The sequence below is a fragment of the Rattus norvegicus genome, chromosome 1, assembly GCF_021556685.1.
Source record: "Rattus norvegicus strain SHRSP/BbbUtx chromosome 1, alternate assembly SHRSP_T2T, whole genome shotgun sequence".
Lineage (NCBI taxonomy): Eukaryota > Metazoa > Chordata > Mammalia > Rodentia > Muridae > Rattus > Rattus norvegicus.
The window spans coordinates 73808135-73832477 of NC_141534.1; the positions used below are offsets into that span (position 1 = coordinate 73808135).

General features: G+C 36.0%; 1 protein-coding gene across 1 annotated transcript; it reads right to left on the bottom strand.

The window, feature by feature from the left end:
* Window positions 1-7766: 7766 nt before the first annotated feature.
* On the bottom strand, window positions 7767-23587 carry Vom2r15 (vomeronasal 2 receptor, 15). Its single transcript, NM_001099490.1, has 6 exons — window positions 23391-23587; window positions 21178-21469; window positions 19973-20785; window positions 18352-18579; window positions 10493-10616; window positions 7767-8686 (listed from the first exon to the last, which is right to left on the bottom strand). Exons 1-6 carry the CDS (start codon window positions 23585-23587, stop codon window positions 7767-7769), a joined length of 2574 nt encoding a protein of 857 aa, NP_001092960.1.
* Window positions 23588-24343: the final 756 nt, after the last annotated feature.

Sequence of the window (24343 nt, forward strand, 5' to 3'; positions counted from 1 at the left end):
TTGGAGTTTTGTTCAGGAAATTTTCCCCAGTGCCCATGTGTTCGAGACTCTTCCCCACTCTTTCTTCTAGTAGTTTGAGTGTATCTGGTTTGATGTGGAGGTCCTTGATCCACTTGGACTTAAGCTTTGTATATGTTGATAAGAATGGATTAATTTGCATTTTTCTACATGCTGACCTCCAGTTGAACCAGCACCATTTGTTGAAAATACTCTTTCTTCCATGGGCTCCTTTGTCAAAAATCAAGTGGCTATAGGTGTATGTGTTAATTTCTGGGTTTTCACTTCTGTTCCACTGATCTACCTGCCTGCCTCCATACCAATACCATACAGTTTTTATGATTATTGCTCTTTAATACTGCTTGCAGTCAGGGATGGTGATTCCCTCAGAAGTTCTTTGATTGTTGAGTATAGTTTTCGCTGTCCTGGGATTTTTGTTATTCCAAATGAATTTGCAAAGTTTTCTTTCTATCTCTATAAATAATTGAGTAGGAATTTTTATGGGGATTGCATGGAATCTGTAGATTGCTTTTGGCAAAGTGGCAATCTTTACTATATTAATCCTGCCAATCCATGAGCATGGAAGATCTTTCCATCTTCTGAGATCTTCCTCAATTTCTTTCTTCAGAGATTTGAAGATTTTGTCATATAGATCTTTCACTTGCTTGGTAAAGTCACACCAAGATATTTTATATTATTTGAGACTATTGTGAAGGGTGTCATTTCCTTAATTTCTTTCTCAACCTCTTTATCCTTTGAGTAGAGGAAGACTACTGATTTGTTCGAGTTAATTTTATACCCCGACACTTTGCTGAAGTTGTTTATCAGGTTATGTAGTTCTCTGGTGGAACTTTTGGGGTCACTCAAGTACACTATCATATCATCTGCAAATAGTGATATTTTGATTTCTTCCTTCCCAATGTATATCCTTTTGACCTCCTTTCGCTGTCTGATTTCTCTGGCTAGGACTCGAATACTATATTGGATAAGTAGGGAGAGAGTGAACAGCCTTGTCTAGTCTCTGATGTTAGTGGGATTGCTTCAAGTTTCTCTCCATTTAATTTGATGTTAGCTACTGTTTTGCTGTGTATTGCTTTTATTATGTTTAGATATGGGCCTTGAATTCTTGATCTTTCCAGGACTTTTATCATGAAGGGGTTTTGAATTTTGTCACATGCTTTCTCAGCATCTAATGAAATGATCACGTGGTTTTTATCTTTCAATTTGTTTATATAATGGATTACATTGATGGATTTTCATATATTAAACCATCCCTGCATTCCTGGGATGAAGTCTCCTTGATCATGATAGATGATCGTTTTGATGTGTTCTTGGATTCGTTTTACAAGAATTTTATTGAATATTTTTGCGTCAATATTCATAAGGGAAATTGATCTGGAGTTCTTTTTCTTTGTTGGGTCTTTGTGTGGTTTTGGTATAAGAGTAATTGTGGCTTCATAGAAGGAATTTGGCAGTGCTTCGTTTGTTTCAATTTTGTGGAATAGTTTGGATAGTATTGGCATGAGGTCTTCTATGAAGGTCTGATAGAATTCTGCACTGAACCCATCTAGACCTGGGCTCTTTCTGGGTGGGAGACTTTTAATATCCACTTCTATTTCTTTAGGAGTTATGGGGTTGTTTAGATTGCTTATTTGTTCCTGACTTAACTTTGGTACCTGTTATCTCTCTAGAAAATTGTCCATTTCCTCTACATTTTCCAGTTTTGTTGAGTACAGGCTTTTGTAGTGAGATCAGATGATTTTTTTTAATTTCTTCAGATTTTGTTGTTATGTCCCCATTTCATTTCGGATTTTCTTAATTTGGATACACTCTCTCTGACCTCTGGTTAGTCTGGCTAAGGGTTTAATCTATCTTGTTGATTTTTTCAAAGAACCACCTCCTGCTTTTGTTGATTCTTTGTATGGTACTTTAGTTTCTACTTGGTGGATTTCAGCTCTGAGTTTGATTATATCCTGCTTTCTAGTCCCCTTGGGTTTATTTATTTCTTTTTGTTGTAGAGCTTTTAGGTGTTCTGTCAAGTCGCAGACATATGGTCTTTTCTGTTTCTTTTTGTAGGCACTCAGAACTTTTGAGTTTTCCTCTTAGTACCACTTTCATTGTGTCCCACAAGTTTGGGAATGTTGCATCCTCATTTTAAATAAATTCTAAGAAATCTATAATTTCTTTCTTTATTTCTTCCTTGACCATGTTGTCATTGAGTAGAATACTGTTCAACTTCCATATATATATGTGGGCCTTCTGTCATTATTGTTGTTATTGCAGACCAGTCCTAGTGCGTCATGATCTGATAGGATGCATGGAATTATTTCTATCTTGCTGTATCTGTTGAGGCCTGTTTTGGACCGATTATATGGTCAATTTTGGAGAAGGTACCATTAGGTGGTGAGAAGAAGGTATATCTTTTTGTTTTAGGATGGGATTTTATACAAATATCTGTTAAATCATTTGGTTCATAACTTCTGTTAGTTTCTCTATGTCTCTGTTTAATTTCTGTTTCCGTGATCTGTCCATTAATGAGAGTATGGTGTTGAAATCTCCTACTATTATTGTGTGTGGTTCAATGTGTGCTTTTAGTTTTAATAAGGTTTCTTTTATGAATGTAGGTTCCCTTGCATTTGGATCATAGATTTAGGATTGAGTTTTCATCTTGGTGGATTTTTCCTTTGATGAATATGAAGTGTCCTTCCTTACCTTTTTTAATGACTCTTGGTTGAAAGTCAATGTTATTTGATATGAAAATGGTAGGTTCATCTTTTTGGGGGGGCCATTTGCTTGGAAAATTGTTTTCCAGACATTTACTCTGAGGTAGTGTCAGTCTTTGTCTCTCATGTGTGTTTCTTTCATGCAGCAAAATGCTGGGTCCTCTTTACATATCCAGTCTGTTAGTCTATGTCTTATTATTGGGGAATTGAGTCTGTTGTTGAGAGATACTAAGGAATAATGATTGTCAGTTCCTGTTAGTTTAGATATTAGAGGTTAAATTATGTTCATTTGTCTCTCTTTTTGTTTCATTGCAAGGAAATTATATTCCTGCTTTCTGTACAGTGTGCTTTCTTTTCTTATGTTGGATTTTCCATCTATTATTCTTGGTAGGGCTGGATTTGTAGAAAGATATTGTGTACATTTGGTTTTATCATGGAATATCTTGGTTTCTCCATCTATGTTAATTGAAAGTTTTGCTGGATACAGTAACCTGGGTTGGCATTTGTGTTCTCTTAGGGTCTGTATGACATCTGTCCAGGATCTTCTGGCTTTCATAATCTCTGGTGAGAAGTCTGGTATAATTCTTATAGGTCTGCCTTTATATGTTACTTGACTTTTTACCCTTACTGATTTTAAAATTCTTTCTTTGTTTTGTGCATTTGCTGTTTTAACTATTATGTGACAGGAGGAATTTCTCTTCTAGTCCAATGTATTTGGAGTTCAGTAGGCTTCTTGTACGTTTATGGACATCTCTTTCTTTAGGTTATGGAAGTTTACTTCTATAATTTTGTTGAATATCTTTACTGGCCCCTAACTTGGGAAGCTTCACTTTCTTCAGTGCCTTTTATCATTAGGTTTGCTTTTATCATTGTGTCCTGGCTTTCCTGTATATTTGGTGCTAGAAGCTTTTTGCATTTTACATTATCTTTGACAGTTGTGTCGATGTTTTCTGTGGTATCTTCTGCCCCTGAGATTCTCTCTTCTATCTCTTGTATTCTGTTGGTGATGCCTATGTATATGGCTCCTTGTCTCTTCCTTTGGTTTTCTGTACCCAGGTTGTCTCCTTTTGTGCTTTTTTCATTGTTTCTATTTCCATTTTCATTTCCTTTACCTGTTTGGTTGTGTTTTCCTGTAATTCTTTCAGTGATTTTGTTTTTCCTCTCTAAGACTTTCTACTATTTTACTTGTGTGTTCCTGCATTTCTCTAATAGAGTTCTTTATGTCTTTCTTAAAGTCCTCCATCATTATCAAAAAATGTGATTTCAAACCTAAATCTTTTTCTTGTGGATTTGGATACCCAGTATTTTCTTTGGTGGGAGACCTGGACTCTGATCGTTTCAAGTAGTCTTGGTTTCTGTTGATTAATTTCCTGCACTTGCCTCTAGCCATTGGATTGTCTCTCTTGTTTGCTTGTCTTGCTGTTTCTGGGATTGACTTGGCCCTGCTATAGGCTTCTGTGTCAGCACTCCTGTAGAAGTATTTTCCTGTTTTCTTTCAGCCTTTCCTGAGAACAGGTACTCTGCTTTCAGCTGTAGTGTCACTCCTAGAGTCTGTCTTCCAGCTCTAGGCACAGGCAGGAATCAAACTATGCTGCCCATGATTCTTCGTGTATGTACTTGACCCCAGCGGGCACAGTCGGCACTATGCAATTCTCTCTTGTGTCTGAACTGTGGGCAGAGGGTATTCTCCTCTGACTTTTCAAGAGTATCCACACTTCTTAGGTTCCAGCTCTCTCCCCCATGAGATTTGGGTCCAGGGAACTGTGGGATGGTATCAGTTCACTTCTGGGCAGAGCCAGGAACAGGAAGTGCCCTGACCCAGAGGACTACTGCCTCCTTGTATCCTGTATCCAAAAGACAGGTCACTTGGTAGCAGAAAAGTGGGTCTTACCTCTGCTTTCAGCTATGGTGGTACTCCTGGAGACTGTCTTCTAGCTCTAGGTGCAGACAAGAATCAAAAGGTCCTGTCCTGATTGCTCGTGTAGGTCCTTGCACCCACAAGGCACAGTTGGCACTGCGCAAATCCCTCTTGGGTCTGGACTGTGGGCAGAGGGTGTTCTTCTCTGACCTCTCAGGAGTATCCACACTTCTGAGGTTCCAGCTCTCTCCCTCATGGGATTTGGGTGTAGGAAGCTCTTTGGTGGGATCACTTTGGTCCTAAGCACAGACCAGAACCCCAGAACCGTGGGTATCCATGGATGTCTTTTCCTATATCCCTCTGCCCAGAGGCACTGTGCAGGGATGTGGGCCAAAGTGTGCAGAGGTGGCTGTCTGTCCTGCAGCCTTAGGATGTCTGTACTCCTGTGTGGTCTGCTCTCTTCCCCATGGGATTTGTATATATATATGAAAATTTTGTGTGAGAGTGTGTTGGAACTTTGTTCTCTCCATTATATCTTTATGTATGTATACATGTCAAGTGTATTTGTTGTGTGTTTTGGAGCTTGTTTCTGCTTCTGCTTAATATATTGTATTAAATGCTTGAAGCCGGCTTGGAGTTTCATTCCATCTGCCCACAAGTACTTGTGTAGATGTGTGTGTGTGTGCATATATATATATATATATATATATATATATATATATGCACATATGTGTATATGTGAAATGCTTGGAGCCTTTTTGTGGAAGCATTGCTCTAGTCATCAAATGTGTGAAAAATGTATGTGTTTGTCAGTCTGTTTGCCCATGTGTTTGTCTGTAATCCTTATTCAATCTCAATCTCTCTCTCTCTCTCTCTCTCTCTCTCTCTCTATCTATCTATCTCTGTCTCTGTCTCTCTCTCTCTGTGTGAGTGTGTGGTGTGTGTGTGTGAGTGTGTGTGTGTGGTGTGTGTGTGTGTGTGTGTGTGTGTGTGGTGTGTGTGTGTGTGTGTGCTTGATTTCTCCCCCCTCCCTTATCTATCTTTGCTAATTGCTGACTCCCATAAGCATCATCCACAGGTGATTTTTGAACAACACCCATTAGCTGCTCTCAGCATAGACCCCCAGTGACTGCCTGCCTCAGTGTTCCCTGGTATGTCGAAGTTTATATTTGTCACAGAGGTTTATTAATTCCATATATTGAAGAGATTGTTTCAACACACTAGGCTTTCTTGTCAATTTCTTAACTGTGTCTTTTATGGTATACTTAAAGTTGAGAGTTCTTATGTGAAATGCATGAATATAAGCCTAGTCATCTTTCTTCTTATTCCATCTGTAGAGCTATGGTGGTCCTGCATCTGCTTTGCCACAGGACTCAGCCTTTCAGGGAGGCAGGACTCCAGAAGTTACGACCGCACTTAGCCCACACTCTTGCCAGGTGGGTTCAGTTTTTGGAGAAGTCCCAGGACACTACTTTTGGGGTGGGTAAGTAAAGGACACTAAAGGTTTTAGCTAGGCTTATACCCATCTACCTGGAGTCAAGGCTAGACCAGATTCCTGCTTTCTGCCTTGGATCAAGGCTAAGCCAAGTTCCATTCTCCACCCACAGGAATAAAACGTTTTCTAGAATAAAAACGTTCACAGAATGTACTGACTGATAGTCACCCTCTGGAAAGTCCTAGGTAGAGTTCAAATGCTGTCATGATCTGTCCATGCTTGCTAGCCAATAAATTTAAACGTCAATATGCTTGGCCAATAAGTTTGAACTCTAAACTTGCTAATGTAGACTGTGTCTCTACAAAGTGAAAAATATGCTCATAATTGCCTCATAGGGTCACCTTCTAGTCACTCAAGGGACTGATTGAGGGTGGTCCTGATGCATTGGAAAATAAACCTTTTTCTTTTGCATCAGTCTGCATCTCCTTGTCTCAATAGGGGGCATCTCGAAGTAAGTACAACTGACCAAGTGTCAGAGTGTTACAGAAGCACATTCTGACGTCCCCTGGACAACCAGAGCTGATTGTCAGACTCTTGGAGACCCAGGCATAGCTGGGAGCCACAGAAGAGCTGAGAATTAAGTGTAGATCCAAGGGGGGGATCTGGTTGGTTTTACTGAGAGAGTCCTTGTCTTGATGGTGGTAGGATTGATTGGGAGCACAGAGAGGCTTTCTATGGGAGATTAGACAGCTGCTCTATATTCCAAGGCCTTCTCCATGGCTCCCCATGGAGGATCCCAGTGAAAAGAGGCAGTTCATGGCTTGAAGAAATTTATCGTCATGGTGGAAAGTAGATAAGTAAAACTATACCCTGCTTTTCTGGGTGGGCTTGAGTTAAATACTGTTGGAGGGACGAGTGTTTGGGAAGGAAAGTTTATTGGCTAAGTCTCTTCTCTCTCTGTCTTGAGCCTGCTTGGCTATAGGTCACATCCTCTAACTATGGAGGGGTTTGGGGCATTGTCCTTATGTGATTGATTCCCACAAATCTATGAAAGGCCATGGCTACTGAGAAGGGTGGGTGCTCAAGAGTCACAAGAAATGCCTACTATCCCTTTAGGGTCACCAGGGTTTCTAGCAATATCTCAACTAGAAACCAGGCTGCCTTTCATGGTTCTACACTCATCCTTACTTTGTTGGTTCCTGTAATTCTAACATCTAAGTAGAACATTGAAAAGCAGAATGCCTTAATCATATTCTTCTATGTTTTTAAAATTTTATGAAATTTTAGTATGCGTTTCATTATGAGAATAAATAAGTTCAGGTGAATTTGGAGCCCGGAAGAGATCATCTGTTCTGTTGTAGCTATTGTTACAGGAGATTGTTAGTAGCAGTTGGTGGGTTTAGGTATTGAATAAGTTCCTCTACAAGAGCAGGGCAGTATTTTAATTGCTAAGACATCAATTAATCACTTAAAATATTATATCAACATATTGTTAAAAACATTTCTCTCTTATGTTCCTAGAACACATCTAATTCTTAAAATGGATCAGGATTCTATTAACTCTTCCTGGCAAAGAGGAAGATTGTTGTAGAACACTGTAGAAGATCATAGGAGACAATGTAGACATACATAGACATGATATTACTATGCAATATCATTAGAAGAAACAGTGAGAGTCATTACAAAAATAGTTACACTAATGTAATGTAATGTTTGGTGATTATGAACCAACTATACATGTGTCAGTTAGATTTCATGAAATGTGAGTATGGGAAGACAATTTCTCCCTGATCATTTGAAGAGAATTTTTGTCTGGTCTAAACAGTATTGTATAACATTTGGGAATGAAGATGCAACCAAGCATCCCTGCACTGGAAGCCAATGTGGAAAAGATCTCCACAGCCACCATGACTTTGCCTTTGGTGCCATGGTAAACAGGAAGGAAAGTGATCCATACACTGCAGAACAACAGCATGCTGAATGTCATGGACTTGGCTTCATTGAAGTTACCAGGCAGGTTTCTGGAAAAGAAAGCCAGAAAGAAACTTGCAAAGGACAAGCAGGCCAGGTATCCCAGGACACAGTAAAAGGCAGTGACTGAACCCTTGTTGCAAACAATGATGATGTGACCATGTTCAGATTGTGTATCAATATCAACAAAAGGAGGAGAAGCTCCTAGCCAGACTGCACATACAATAACTTGGATGAGAGTACACATGGGAATGATGTAGTTAGATGCCCTTTGAACAAGAAAGTACTTCATCATTCTTTGAGGGGCTGTGACTTTGAATGCCAGAATGACAGTAATTGTTTTGGCTAACACTGTGGAAATAGCCACTGTGAATACAACTCCAAATGTGATTTGCTGTAGGATGCATGTGGCCGAGTTTGGATGGCCGATGAAGAGCAACGGGCAAAGGAAACAAAAGATGAGTGAGATCAGCAAGATATAGGTGAGAATGTGATTACTAGCCTTAACAATGGGAGTACTGTGGTGTTTCACGAAGACCCCAAGAATCACAGCTGTGAGTGCGGAGAAGCACAAGGCCATTAAAGAAATTGTGATCCCCAAGGGTTCTTCATAAGTAAGAAAGATAAGAGGTTTTTGAATGCAGTGATTCTGCTCTGTGTTAGCATATTGGTCCTCTGGGCACAAGATACACATCTCCACATCTAATGGAGAAATGAAAGTGTTATTGTGCAGGTTCAGCAATTTTATTGTCAGGGTATTTCATTTAAGTATACAGAAGAAGTATTGCAATATGTGAATCTGGTTGCTGAAAATACATTGAAGGTCATTGCTACATAAAATTATTGATTCTATTACTAAATGTTTATATTGTTATATGTAATAGAAGCAACACATATTTTTGTCTATTTTACTACATGGGTGTATATATTTATAAGCATGTTTACATGAAAAATAATAAATGTTTGAACATAAGTGTAATTAGGTTTATATGAGTGAAATATGAGGCTGAGAATGAGGACTGAAGTTTATATGAAACTATTATCATTGTTTTTAACTGCAAATATAAGAAAATTATATCAAGTTTTGTCCCCTTTTGATATATGAATATGAATACCACCACATTCTTGCTGCCTTCTCATAAAAAATAGTAACCCTATCAGTGAATATAAAATACTCTGTAATTCATGCCATTGTATGTGTAGGAACTCTGATTGCCTTTGCACTGAATTATTGGATGATTATAATTAGAGATAATATGCTTCCAAATTTGAAGTCTTCTACACAGAACAATGCTTTTGTTGACATCTGGTCTCATTTAATTTGAGTGAATGGGATTTTACTTTGGTTATGAAGAGAATGTGTTGCTCTTAGTACTTGAGTTTGGTTCCTTGCACCAATATCATGTGTACCCAAAGAGCCCTGTTGAATCACATATTTTTATTTTTTATGGAGAAATGCATGAATATGAGAAAATAACAGATAGGAGTTGGTTAACTCCTAATATATGGGTTCTTGGAATAAACTAACATCATCATAACTAGTGAGAAAGGATTTAAGTGCTAAGACATTTTACTGGCCATAAAAGCCTTTAAGGACTTCCATTCAATTATATAAGATAACAGACCCCCCCAAAAAAGATACAAATGCATGCATGCCAATTGTATTTAGTAAATCTTCACTAAATATTTATTTGACTAATATGGGCTACACAAGTTTAAATACCATTTGAAAATTGTGGTTAATTCCATTAAGGAAAACCAATTTTATGTATTCTATTTTGGAAAATATAACTAGGTTCTATGTGTACTAGTATTGAGTGTTAGTATTCAGTGTAGTACTTCTAATTGTTATGCATCATGTGTTAACAGTGATTCTCAATTTTTTACATTTCAAACAACATTGAACATTGATTTTTGAAAACAGCTTCTAATAAAGGCATAAGATTCTGTTAAATTTTCTTAAAATGACTGGGTTTATTTTATCAAAATGTCTTTCAATTGTACAAAATCTCCTATATTGTGCTTAACAGTTTCTGATGATTTTGCAAATTATTATTTGGCCTCTTCCTTAGTCTTACAGAGAGCTTGAATCTGGTTCCCCTACCCCATCCCTTATTCTGTCTTCCATGTCCTTCTGTACTTCATAGATGTGCATAAACTTATGTAAGGGTACATAGACCAAGACAAGAGTAATACATGTTTTAAAAATTTCTCATCTACATATATTTTTAATCACTAGAAAAGTTCTTCTCTAAAACACACTAATACTGTAGTTTTTTATCAAAACTGTTTGAGAATATGTCACCTACAACTAATTTTAAATGTTTCAATGAAAATGACAAGTTCTACTTTTTCCTTAATGATATCTTTAATTATTGTACTCCTGTAATGACTGAATTAAGAAAATGATATATATTTTAATGCTCCACTTTAGACTACTTAAATGTTTTTATATAGGTGCAAAATTATAATAAACTGGAAGTACTTATCCCTGAAGGAAAAACTCACTTGTCTCATTAGAGATTTTGTTTTCTGGGCAGGGACTACAATCAAAACAGCAAGCTGGCATTCCATTCTTCCTGAATTTTCTAAATCCAGGACCACAATCAGCACTGCACACAGAGGTCAGCATCTAAAGAAAAATAGATGTATTGTGCTATCAGGAGATTTAATTACCCTTGCAAAATTACACATTGGCATGTAATATTAATAAGCTTATATTATGTACACCAACAAAGTTACCAGATTTTACTTTGTGCTTGTATGATGACAGACATCAATATATGGAAAAACAGTTGTAGAAGAGTTTAATTGTTTCCCAGTAACTTGAAATTCAGGAAGAAGAGGTATTAGCGTCTTGTGTGCAAATAGTGCATGAATTGCAAGCTGGTTCTTCTATTTAATTTTTGTCTTTTTAACACAAAGTACATAATAAAGGTACAGGGAATCCTAATAGAGAATTTTTCTCTGTCAGTCTAGCCTGTCATGATGCATGTGAAGTTTATTTTAAATTGTTAATTGATGTAGGAGTGCCTAAATATTGACAGCAGTGTTGCTTTTAGGCAACGGTACATTATAAATCAGGCAGAACAAGCCACTATGCAGAGTTACTTAAGTGACTACAGTTCAGTTGCATTTTCCAGATCCAGGCCATGTCTTCTCTTGAGTGTTACCTGTGAGCTAAATTGACCCTTTCCTCCTCAATTTGCTTATAGTTAATGATTAATAACAGCAACATAGTAACCAGTTTTGTGAAAGGAAATTAAAAATCATCATAAATAGGGCCTCAAATATTCGATCACCAAAATAACCTCAAAGACATTCAGATAGCAAACCTTAACAAATTGACAAGAAACAGAAAAACAGCTGTGTATGACAACCTCTATTTCATTTGTGGTAAGGAGGTGCTGAGTTTCTGTACAGTGAGGTAGAAGGTCGAGTGTTTCCTGAAGTGAAAAGACTGCATAGACCTTGTAAATATGGTGAAAATAGGGATTGCTTAAAGTTAAATGAAGTATTTCTTATGTTAACAAAATCTTGGTATTAAAAGAATCTGGTGGTGGGTATTTACATGCTGCATTGGGATTTTGCAGATTTCTGCATTCTAAATTGGCATCCTTTGTTTCATGTTCCATTTGATGTTGCCATCACAGAGTCTTTTATTCACTGGGTCATGTCATGTTCTTCAGAAAGATAAATAAGCATAACTCTTCTCTTTTGGTTTTTGTGTTTGTTGAAACAAGATGCAGTATTGGTCGATTTCAACTTCCTATATACATCAGGTCACAGTACTTCCCTTTATTTTGTATTTATTGTAATTATTTAATTTCACACTTAGTAAGATTTTAAAGACTATTTTAAGGATGAATTGAAAAAAATGCATTTTCTTATCCATATTCATTTTACTTAAGGAGCAGTATCCATTTCAGCCCATGTTTTAGTTGATTCAATAGAAAAGACAAGTGGAATGAGTGGGTAGAGTGAAATGAGATTATCCTTATTATTAATTCAAAGAATGTAGATTAAAGACATGTACCACTACAAAAACTTGACCTCTTTTCTAGTTTTTTTAAAACCTTTGTTGGTTATTTTTATTTATTTATGTTTCAAATATTGTTCTCCTCCCCGGTTTCCCCTCCAAAAACACCCTATCCTTCCCTTTCCTCAGTTTCTAGAGGGTGCTCCCCTACTCACACGCCTACTCCTGCCTCACAGCCTTAGCATTTCTCTGCACTTTTGTATCAAGTATTCATAGCATCAAGGGCTTCACCTCCCATTGATGCCAGATAAGTCTATTTTCTGCTACATATGCAACTCGAGCCATGGGTCCCTCCATGTGTACTCTTTAGTTCAAGGTATAGAGTCTGGGAACTCTGTGGGACTGGTTAGCTCTTATTGTAGTTCTTCCTATGATGTTGAAAAGTCCTTCAGCTCCTTCAGTCCTTCACCTAACAGGTTTCTGTTTTTTCCTTTTAAAAATTCTGAATGGGCCCTAGACGTTGTTAAAATTCTTCTCTGCATGTTTTTGGATAGTAACATAGGTCCATCCTTGAGTTCATGTGTGTGATGTTTCACCTTTGTGGAATGGAGTCATTTTTATATACATGTAGCTGCTTGTTTTATGATTGCCACATGTTTCTCAAAAAACTGTATGCACTAGAGTGTCTGTTAGTAGCTTCTTGGAAGCTGTCTCCAATTGGTACTGATTGGTAAATAAAGGATGCCAATAGCCAACAGGTGGGGAGGACAGACAGATGCTGGATTTTAGGATTCTCAGGGATTGGGAGAGAAGGAGGAAGAAGTTTTCCATGCTGGAAGAGAGTGCAAACAGAGGAAAGACACAGTTCCCATGGGGTAGAAAAGCACAGAGAGAGCCACAGGTGTGGGCCAAGAACACATGGCCCAGACACGTATCTAATTGGGCTTAAGAGCACCTGAAATGGAACATAGAATTAGTAAATAATAACAGATTATCATGGAGGGTGGGCAATGTCCATTTACTGTGTTGTTGAATACATATTAAAACGTGAAGGCTATATATGTAGGTTTCATTGGGTATAATAAACAATTGAGGTAGGTAGTAAACCAGATGCAGTGATTAATTAATACATATTACAACACACAGTACATGATCTTTCATTTGAGGTGTTGAAGTCTGTTGGAAGATGTTTAGTCCAGATTATTTCAGGCATGTCCGCAAAAGATAAATGAAGTTACATTATCATTACAATTCATCTGCTATACTTTATTATGTTGTTTCCCCACACCCACCTACCCCTTTTGCAGAAGTGCCATGTTCATGTATATAAGCAATTGTTTTACCCCCATGGAGACCACAAATGAAGGTCTATTTTTCATAGACCAATCTTTCCCCAGTGGCCATGTTGAAGTGAGTAGCCTGTGCAGTTATCTGTAGTCATGATGATATCCAGCTCCATACAGTACCCAGGGCCGTATCTGGGCCTGTAGTCTTACTGAACCCAGAGGCTTTGCTTATGTCTGTGGTCTATGTTCCTACAAAAGTTTTTGCAGATAAATATGGTGGCTGCTGCCACAATGGCGCATGTCAAGCCTTGAGGTATTGTTGCCAATGGGATATGTATTGATATCCTTGATCAATGTTACAACGAAAAGCCATGTGGATGCCATTAGGCTCCATTGATAAATGAAGTCATGCTGAGGTCCATGGATTCTGTTGTCAGTTGGAACCATACTGATCTGAGTGAACTACACTGCCACCTGAGGCTAGAGAGATGTCAGGATCCGTACTGCTGCTGCTGACTATGTCTCAGTCCTTGCTCCTATTGTATCTGGAGTCTATGTTGATTTTCATGGCATGTGTTATGACTGAATAATTTGAAATTTTAATGATCTGGACTGCAGCCTGAAACCATGTTGATGTACATGGGCTATGCTGACCTTGAGTACCTTGTCTTTGTCTATAGCCTTGATGTACTTAGGCCCCATGTTTTTGTCTATGTTAACACTATAAACCATGTAGAACCCCATTATATTTGCTCTTTGTGCTTTTCACATGCTAGCAGTAATATGAATGATTGTAATTTCATAGATTCTAAGGAGGTACAGGGAAATTTTTTGTAGCAACTCCTACGGTCATCCCAACCTGCATACTTCTCCCAGAATCCAAAAACCTAAGCTGCTTAAATGGGAAACCATAAAAACAAATCTTAAAAATATATGGTAAAAAATCTGAAGTTAACTTTTCATAATTGAATGCTTCTTGAGGGAGATTTGGAGGAAATAAATAATTTCTCTTCATGGAGCAGGAATTGAGAGTTTGACCATGCTCCAGTGTCTTAGTTAGGATATTACTTCTGTGAACAGATACCATGACCAAATAAACTCTTATAAGGACAAAATGTAATTGGGGCTAGCTTACAGCTTAACACTTTCAGTCCATTATCATCATGGAGCATGGCAGCATCAGGAAGACATGGTGCAAGAAGAGATGAGAGTTCTCCATATTCATTTGAAAGCTGCTAACAGAACACTGATTTCTAGGCAGCTAGGATGAGGGTCTTAAAACCTACACCCACAGTGACATACCTACTCCAACATGGACAAAACTTCTCCAACAAGGACACATCTACTCCTAAAAGGACACTCCTTCGAATAGTGCCAATCCCTGGGCCAAGCATACACAAACCATCACATCTAGTGAGTACATAGGAACAAAAATAGAACTTTATAAATTTAATTTATCTTATTTTTGAGGGGTGTTTTTCTAGAGAGGGAAAATGAAAGGACTGGGAATTGAGTATGATCATAGCACATGATTTGAAATTCCAAATGAATCAATAAAAATATCTTAAAAATAAACTAAACTCATTTTCTATGATTTCTGATTAGAGAGACGACCATAAACACTAACTTATTATTATAAATTATGTGTAAATTATGATTTGGTTTTTAACTTAAATATTTGATATTTTTCTAATACTTGTTTTTCTGTCAAGCATTCAAGTGGTATTCATAGTTTATTTTGACTTCTTATGTTCATCTTATGTCTAAATATGATGGAGTTCTTTGAATGTCTTCTGTAGTGCTCATTTATTAGTTATGACTTATTGTAATTGTATCCATCCTGAAAATTTATCTGTCTCCTCTTCTAGGAGGAGTAAATTTACTGGATATAGTAAATGAATTGACAGTCATGACTCTAAATGTTTTAAATACACAATTTTTATCCTCATCCTTTAAGAATATCCATGGTGTGTTACAAGGCACATAACTAAAGTAGTTAATAATGATGCCACAAGGTGGGATAGATGTATTTCCCTGAGAAGCAAAATTAGAATAGACATCATGGGTGAATGGGATTGGGGACTGAATGAGAGACTGAGTGAAGTGGGATGACAACAGAAGGAAGTACAGAAGATCAGATTGTTTGGAAAGACCACTAAAGTGGGTAGCATCTCTAAGTCAAGCTAGAATCCCAGGGCAATAGAAACTCCCAGAAACCTATGAGGATGGCCATGGCTAAATCCAGGCAAGATTTCCAGTGTTGGGATTAAGATAACATCCCATCCATAAAATCTTTAATCTACGATTTACTCTGCCTAAAGACATGCATGACTAAAGATGTAGCAGGGAATGAGGGGATAGCTAAACAATGACTGGCCTAGGTTGAAAACCTTGCCATGAGCAAAAGCCCACCACTGATATTTGTAATAATATTTTGATATATTTGCAAGCAAGAGCTTAGTATAACCATTGCCAGAGAGAATTCACCCAGAAATTGATTCAAAGTTCAACATCCAAACAATAGGCAAAATTTGGAGAACCTGGATAAGAGGAGAAGGAATGATTGTTGGAGCCAGAGCAATCAAGGACACAACACAAAATATGACATATCAACTTACGTGGGCCCATAAGGGCACACAGCAACTGAACCGCTTACCAAAAATAATTGCATGGAACTATAGTCTATCCTCTAAAGATTTGAAACCTTTGTGAAGTTTGGGCATTATGTTGGGTTCCTAAAAGCAGTAGAAGATTCTGTGTCTCATTCTGTTGTCTACCTTTGGGAATCTTTACCTATACTGGGCTACCTCCTCCCATGTTCCCATTAGGAAAATTTGAAACTGTGCCTAGTTGTTGTGCAACATGATCTGCCAAAAAATATTGGTGTCTGATTGGGATTCCCCTTTTCTGAAAATGGAAGGAATATTAAATGGAAAGGAGCAGAAGGATGGGAGAAGACTAGGATTAGGAGTAGAGTATGGAGTAAACTGTTGTTTGGATGTAAGGTTAATGAATGAATAAAATAATTCACCACTTTCCTTTAAATATAAGTGATGCTGGTAGAACCTGCTGTTATCTAGAGAGGGATTTTTCTATGACATGTGGTCCTCTCCTGTAGCTTTTATTTTCCTCCTTTGTTCCACAACAAATTTTAAACCAAATATGTTGAGGACTATTTCATTTTGCAATTTGATCGTTTGCTATTTAAATGCCTTTACTAGACAGATGTCGACATTTCCCACATTTCTTTGGAAATACACAGCTGGAATATAATGAATTTACTGTTGATACCTAGACTGTGTCCTTCTTTGTATTGTACCAATATGTCTTAAATATTATCTTTTAATCATACTCTCTTGGACACTATTATTTTCATGCTCTCTCTTTTTTAATATTTGTCATCATTTGAAGTTTCTAATCCTTGTGCTTTGTCTTCAAGTCTTGCCATCCTATCCTTAATTTAGAGCACTCATTTTGTGAGTCTTTTCACTGAGATATTTGTTTCATTTTATTTTTTTCATTATATATATTGAGTTTGAAATTCATTAATCGTTTTGTAACAGTGTGGAACCTTTTTGTCTTATATTTACTCAATGTCTTATTGTAGTAAAGATTTCAGATTTCACTGTATTTTTCCAGAGGTGGTTACTTTCTTCTTTGATTTTTTAAATATTCTTACAATCATTTCTTGCTTTGTTTAGTGTAACATTGAATATACTCTCACTTAAGTCTATAACCCTAAGGTTTGGAAACCTATTGCCTTGATGTCTTCATGTTTTTAGTTATTACTTTCCAAAATGGTATTATGATACATCTTCATAGAATACTGGCTTCATTTTTAAAATCTGTAATTTAATTTTTAAAATCTACATGTAGTAGATGTGTTTATGTGGATCATATAAGTCCTGATCAGAAAACACAAAAGATTTCAATGTCATTCTCTAAATTAATATGTAACTCTGTAACTATGTTTTCAGCTCTTTTGTTTTTTTTTTTCCTAAGAATGATAGCCTCAATGGCACTGAGTAAAAAGATCAACTCTAAATTTTGTATTGTCTGAAAAATCTGAGAATTACTTCATATCAAGTCTGAAGACATTTAAACAACTTTTTTCTGGAACAGTTAGAATATGATATATTAAGACCAAGCACACGAGAATTAGTACCTGTAGTATACCTAGCATGCCTAATAGATATTACATTTTAAAAGTTCCTCAAAGGCATATTTTATTACTACCAATTCCTTGCCTTATTGAGAAGGAAATTATACACACCCTTGTTTGTTTGAATGTTTTATGCAAGAATTAATGGGGCTGAAAAGTTTCCTTTGGTCAACATTATCTTTTACAAAGTATGAATCAGGGCTAAAACATGGCTCAGCTCTTAAGAATATTGCTAGCAGTAAAGAGGAAACGATTTTGATTTCCAGCACACACGGAGTGGCATGGAGCTTGGAGCTCTTGCAAATGCTTTGAGTAACTCTCCACTCATCCATAAATAACGTACATACAGGTGTTGCACAAATATACATGCAGAAAAAATCCATACCCATAATAAAAAACAGTAAAACCAACATATAGTTCATAAAGTATCTAAAGTTGTCATAAAATGTTAGTGTATGGTTAGATAGAAGTGTTATAAATTAAGGACTAGTTTATAAAAAGGCTTTACAATTATATAATAAAAATCAGGTACTGATTGTGTTGAATTTATAATGAGCAGGAGGTTTTAAGCATCTTTTGAAGAATTTAAAAATAAGACTCAAAATCATTCTCTAGTAGTAAAAATAGGACTAATAAAGTATTGCTAATTTTACTAGAAATAATAATAAACTGTTTTGTAAAACCACTTTCTTATAGTGTTAAAGGCACAATACAAATTTTGATATGACACAAATACATTGTATAAATGTTAGAAATCCTCAGTGAATTAATAAAATCACATCTGAAAATATGAAAGGAATAAACACAGATTGGGAGGCTAAAACTTGGACTCTCACATGACAATCAATTTCATTTCAACAGTTTCAAGGATTATTGGGTGCTCATACTTGACATGTTTACTGCTGTGGAATTTAAATTAGTATAATTAGGCTGAACCCACCTGTGAACCTTCTTTTGCCCACTCTATTATATCTTCAGACAAATGTAGATGTTGACCAGTTTGAAAATATGGACTGAATATTCCTATTTTCAGTTTAAGACCAATGCCCTGTGGAAAATTCCAAATGTAGAAAATGTCATACTCTTCCTGCAGTTTTTCTATTTGGTTCATATTCACTCTGTCCCCAGCAGGATTAGTGAAGTGGGTCTTTCTCAGAAAGGAACACAGCTGAAAGAGAGGCAACATGCTACAGATTATACATTCTTCCTTATAGTAAGAAAATGTGTTCCTAATTCATCTTAAAGGCAATTTTCTTTACAGAATGCAGGTAAAAAGTAATGGAAATACAGGGAAATGCAGGGAAAGTAATGGCATAATTGAAATTGTAATGTTCCTGTAATTTTAGATCTCCTGTAAGAGATTATAAAACAAAATACATGTAGACACCAAAACATATATTTGCAATATAAATCAGATGGACTCAAGAAACAGAGAGAAACTCACATCCTTATAGGGATATAAACACAGCAGAAGCACATACTTATTTACACAAACATAAGAAACTCACATCCTTATAGGGATATAAACACAGCAGAAGCACATACTTATTTACACAAACATACACATATATGCCCACACTCACATTACAAATTACTGATACACACAGAGACACAATTTATATCAAAATTCAGAAAAACGCACAAAACAGCTACCCAGTCACACAGATAAAAATACATGCAAACGCATGTCCAAAGAAATATGCATAGGTAGACATACACATATACTGACACCAACATAGAATGACATTGGCACACAGACAAATTTATGCTCTCATTTGAAAACACATAAGCAAAGCAAAACAGAAATAAATAAATGAAAGAACATGCACATGTAGTCTCATACATATATTTATAAATGCACACAGGAATATACACTTAAACAAAATCAACTATACAGAAAGCAGTTGGAACACACACACACACACACACACACACACATATATATATATATATATATTCTGCTGTCTCAATCTCTATATCATCTCCATCTAGACATATATATATATATATATACAGATATAAATATAAATACTGATATACAGAGACACAGAAACAAACAAATATATAGTGAGAAATATATATCCACACACATGAACATGAATGTAGTAAACTGAATTCTAGCACTATTTCCTTTATAAAGAGTATCTCAGAGCACCACATAATGTCCCCAACCTTGAGTGGGGACAGCACAAGTTTGGATCTCTAGTTCAAACCATTCCCTACAGTGATTACAACATATTTGACAAGTAATGAGCAAAGATTCAACGCTGAGTGTATTCACAAGGAAAGATTGACTGAGTTTTCAATATTAGGACATGTGTGATGATATGCAAGTAATCTATGAGAAAAATCATAGTGTTATTTTGACAAATTGTGGCTTCTTTTCCATTTCCTTTATTTTAGAGTTCTATGCACACCTATAGATTTATATGAATGGCAGGAAAAGTATTCATAAATCATTCTATTTTGTAAAATATTTTCTAGTATGCTTGACTTGGGCATCTAGGAGACTCTTAAAGGCATTGATAACATGAAACATCACATAATGGAAGAAGCCTGACCTTTTTGCAGTCATAATCTTGTTCTTTCCTATTGTCAGTGGGAAGATTATCACCCTTTTGAAAAGTCACTTGATGGAGTGCATGGGCAAAAGCATACACAGCATTGTATATGTCATAACTCCCTTCAATAAAGGCCATGTCAAAAGTATGTGTCATTAGCCATTCCAGTGAGTGATTAGATGAGCAGTTCTTGAATGGCTTCCATTTAGATGCTGTGACATTACAGTTAAAATACATCCATTCCAGCTTTAACAAATATTCATCTGAGTATATGAAAGGGTTCAATGTCTGGGCATAATTTTTTAAACCATAAATTTCACCATGGTGTTGTCCAAAAGCAAAAGTCCCACATAAGTTATCAAATGTTAAATCTTTCATTCTAGGAGTGACATCCCACTGTGCAGTGGTGATCCATATTCTCTGTATACCTAGAGATACCCACATTCTAAAGCTCACTGCTAAAGTACTGTCTTTGTCACCATACATGATAACAACATTTGTGGAAGATGTCATGATTTGGTTGTAATACACTTCAGCTCTTGACATGAATAAACGCATGTTGACTGGAATCATGTTGACAAAAGCAAAGCAGACTGTATTTTTTTCCATCTCTCTTCTCAAATAGGAGAGAAATTGGGTACCTTTATCATTGTCCGAGATGGCTAAACCTACCCAATTCCAACTGAAATGAATTATGAAGGAGACCAGAGCAAGGGCTAGTGATGTATCCTCAGAGGCCATCTGATATAGATATGGAAATTTTTCATGATCACTCAGGACAGGATAAAAGGATCCATAAGTAAGATGAATGAACTAGAACACAGGAAGCAACATAAGATATAATGTATTCCTAAGAACTTATAAACACATTTTTCTGCAGATTTTTATAAGTCTCAGCTATATATTATTTCTTCCCTCATCTTTATAGCATGCAAGACCAGGACAGAAGCCTCATCATGACTTGGAATAGTACTCTTGAACTACATAGATTGGCTAAGGCATACTAAGCAGATCATGTTGGAACTGAGAGATGTCTGATTTCATGAATTCCTACCATTTCCCCAATATAGATACATACTCTTACACACACACACACACACACACACACACACACACAAACATGCAGACATGCACACATATGCAAACATACACACACATAAGCACACACACACAGATACACAAACACAAATACATTCAACACTTACCTTCTGAAATATGAAATTGTTTAGGAGTATATGAATTGTCACAGTTGTTGCCCAATTAAATCCTGTAAGTGCCACTCCACACTTGATGTCTTCGGTACAGATATAATTAGGGAGAATTTTATGTTCTTGTAAATCCAAATGAATAACACTTTTGAATATGGCTTCCCAATCACAAGCATCTGTTGAATATGTAAATACTAGAGACATATTTGGTAAAAGATTAGGATTCAGGTTGATTTCATTCATGGAAAAAGCCAAGGCCAGAGCATACTTTTGGTTTTCAGTATGTGTTCTGTAAAAGGTAATAAGGGTTACTAGGATAGGAATTTATAGATATCATGTCTAGTCAATAGAAGGACAATTCTGTACTGGATTTTATTTTTCCACTTTCGAAAGATCGAAATGACCTATGTAATGAGAATGTGATCATAAAAGAAACTGGAAGCTCATAAAACCTTTATGTGTTCATGAGGGGTCACAAGTGAGATGTACAATTTTCATGTTCTAACAAAAAGGTATTTTCTTCCTTAGCTTCTGGATGTTTGCTAAGAAGGTAAATAAGTCATCAAATGCTTTGACCAAACAGTAAATATGGTCACATATTTATTTGAATATAGTTATATATATGTATTGATATATATATGTATATATATATATATACATATATATATATCACGTTGGATGTATGAGCCATTGAGTTTAAGATATTTTTATGAAATTGACTATTTTGGCTAAGGGAGTGAAAAATGAAGGTTGAGTTTACAAAATCTTCTATAGTAATACTTGGCTCATGTAGTTAAAATTAATTTTCATTAGGGGCCAATATATTTATTATTTACCCACATAATCATCCTTACTTTAAATGCTCTTTCTAAAATTCAGTTGCAGTGGAATAATACTACTTTTGCTTATGTTTTTGAAAAGAATAATAACACTTGTCTCTTCAGCATTATTTCAAAACATCTGACTAATAAACATCAAATATATTACTTCATTATTGATTTTACTAAGATTTCAATATTTGTACTCCAGAAACTGTACTTTTGTTGTGTCTTAATATATAAATACAAAACATTTTATAATATTCTTTATGAATACATACAAAAAAGTGACTTTAAAACTTTCAATTACACAGTACAGAAATTTGAGACTAGTACTTATACAAATAAAACACTAATTCCTACACTGTTACCGCTCAGAAACACATTGTACTTCAGTGATCAGGGTGTCTTTGTGGCCTAAAGTACCCTGTCTGAAAAAAAAAATCATAAGAAGTCCAAAAAATTGTGGATAGTGCCCACACTGCTAAAATATGCAAATATAATTTGTAAAATTACAGAAAATATTATGAAAGTGCTAGATATGAAAAGTGCCATATTAAATATCAGCAAGATAAAGAGGAAAGACATACGTTCCTTAAATAATCAGAGAGATGAGCTACAAGATAACACCTTTATTTTTATTCTCTAGTATTGCCAACTATCATATGCCTTCTTATCCTGGATAATGACAAGAGAAATAACTTGTCACCACTATTGCAAACACATTTTTTACAGTTAAAACATTCCTTCTATATTCCACAGAGATAGTAAAGAACTGGACTTTGTAAGACCTAAAACCCAATGAATTTGTATAGACCAATAAATGAAGATCACAGAAAACAGATTTCTTACATCAATTCCTAATGCAGCTTCAGTCCATAAATGGGGACATGGAGGAAATTTAAGAGAATAACTGAATATCCACTTGAAACCTCTGCACAAATAGATGTGTTTCTAACATTAGTGATCCTAGCACATGCACTAGAAACTTCACTCAAATGAAAGAATCACCAGAAGTTTATATGGACATTTGTCTAAACAGATGAAGGATAGACTCGGAGAATTTACGGGAATTCTGTCAATAAGGTGCCCTTGGCTACTCTGCAATGGATACTGTCAAGGAGAAGGATATGTATGGTAGACAATGGTCAGTAGTTGTTTTATTGCTCAGTTTCTACCCTGGAATTCGAAGATAGATGGAAAAAATTATACCACAGATCAATTTTAAGTGATAATACAAGATGAAGAATTTAATCAAATTTGGAGTTCTTTCTTGTTTTGTAGGTTAACAACATAGGACAAAAGACTCATAGTATTGCTTTGCTCTTCACCCTCAGTAGTCTCAGGAAATATTCATGATGACAATTACATGTAAAATACAAAAGCACTTACTGTATATTCAAAGCATTACTGAAATACTCTTTTTCCACAGGCCATTTTACAGCACGAATAAAGAAGGCACAACCTCTTTCCAGGCTTCTATTCTCATATTCATCCTGCCTCATACTCCAAAAGCATCTGGGATAAATGAGACAAGTCATAAGAAGTGGAATGTTCAGGAGCAAGAAGAATAAACTCAAGGTGAACATATTTTTCCTTCTTTGATCCTGGACCTATCGATTGTGAAGAGCCACACTAATCAGCAAATCAAACAGGTATCAATATATTCCATGTACTATTATTACTGTGACCATGGGTGATGCTACCTCTTCATTCATATTTACTTTTGTGCAGGTGTTTTCTCCACCCCTGGAGGAATCTTTGATATTCTCCTGAGAAACTTCATCTGATGTCCACTGTGCATGTGATAAACTTGGTTGGTAAATATAGATGAGGATGATGTAGTTGATGAATGACATCACACATTTGTTGAAATTAAGGTCCCTGGAAAGATTCCACTTTGTCAAAATTTGGTCCCAGTACTAACTCAAAATCTGTTTTTTGAAAGATATCAATAATATCAATGTGTTCATCTACCATGAAACACACATTAATTGTTCAAGTAGGACTTTCAAACTCTGATATCATGGTTTCACCTTCCATTGTGTCACAAGTCTCATGGCAGGTATAAAGAGCCTCATGTTTAGAGAATTTGATATCCTCTGAGAATGCAGATAATCTTACAACAGTGATAGGTACAGAATGTCTAAACAATAACTGTGCTTAAATTTAAATGAATATACAACATGTTTTATTATGGCACTTTCACGGATATGTAGCATGTACTTTATCAGTTTTTACTTATCCATCACCCACAGCTCTTGCTCAACTTATTATTCATTCCATTTCTTAGTTCAAACAGATTCCTCAATTTATGACCTGTTTACTAAATTTATGAGAAAAAT

Excerpts from the sequence above, each read along its gene's own strand:
- Vom2r15 (NM_001099490.1), bottom strand. The coding sequence starts at position 23,587 with ATGTTCACCTTGAGTTTATTCTTCTTGCTCCTGAACATTCCACTTCTT. Across the intron at positions 18,580-19,972 it reads AAGATTATGACTGCAAAAAG|CTGTGTTCCTTTCTGAGAAA; the intron begins GTCAGGCTTCTT and ends CCTCTCTTTCAG. Across the intron at positions 10,617-18,351 it reads GGGCAAAAGAAGGTTCACAG|ATGCTGACCTCTGTGTGCAG; the intron begins GTGGGTTCAGCC and ends ATTTTTCTTTAG.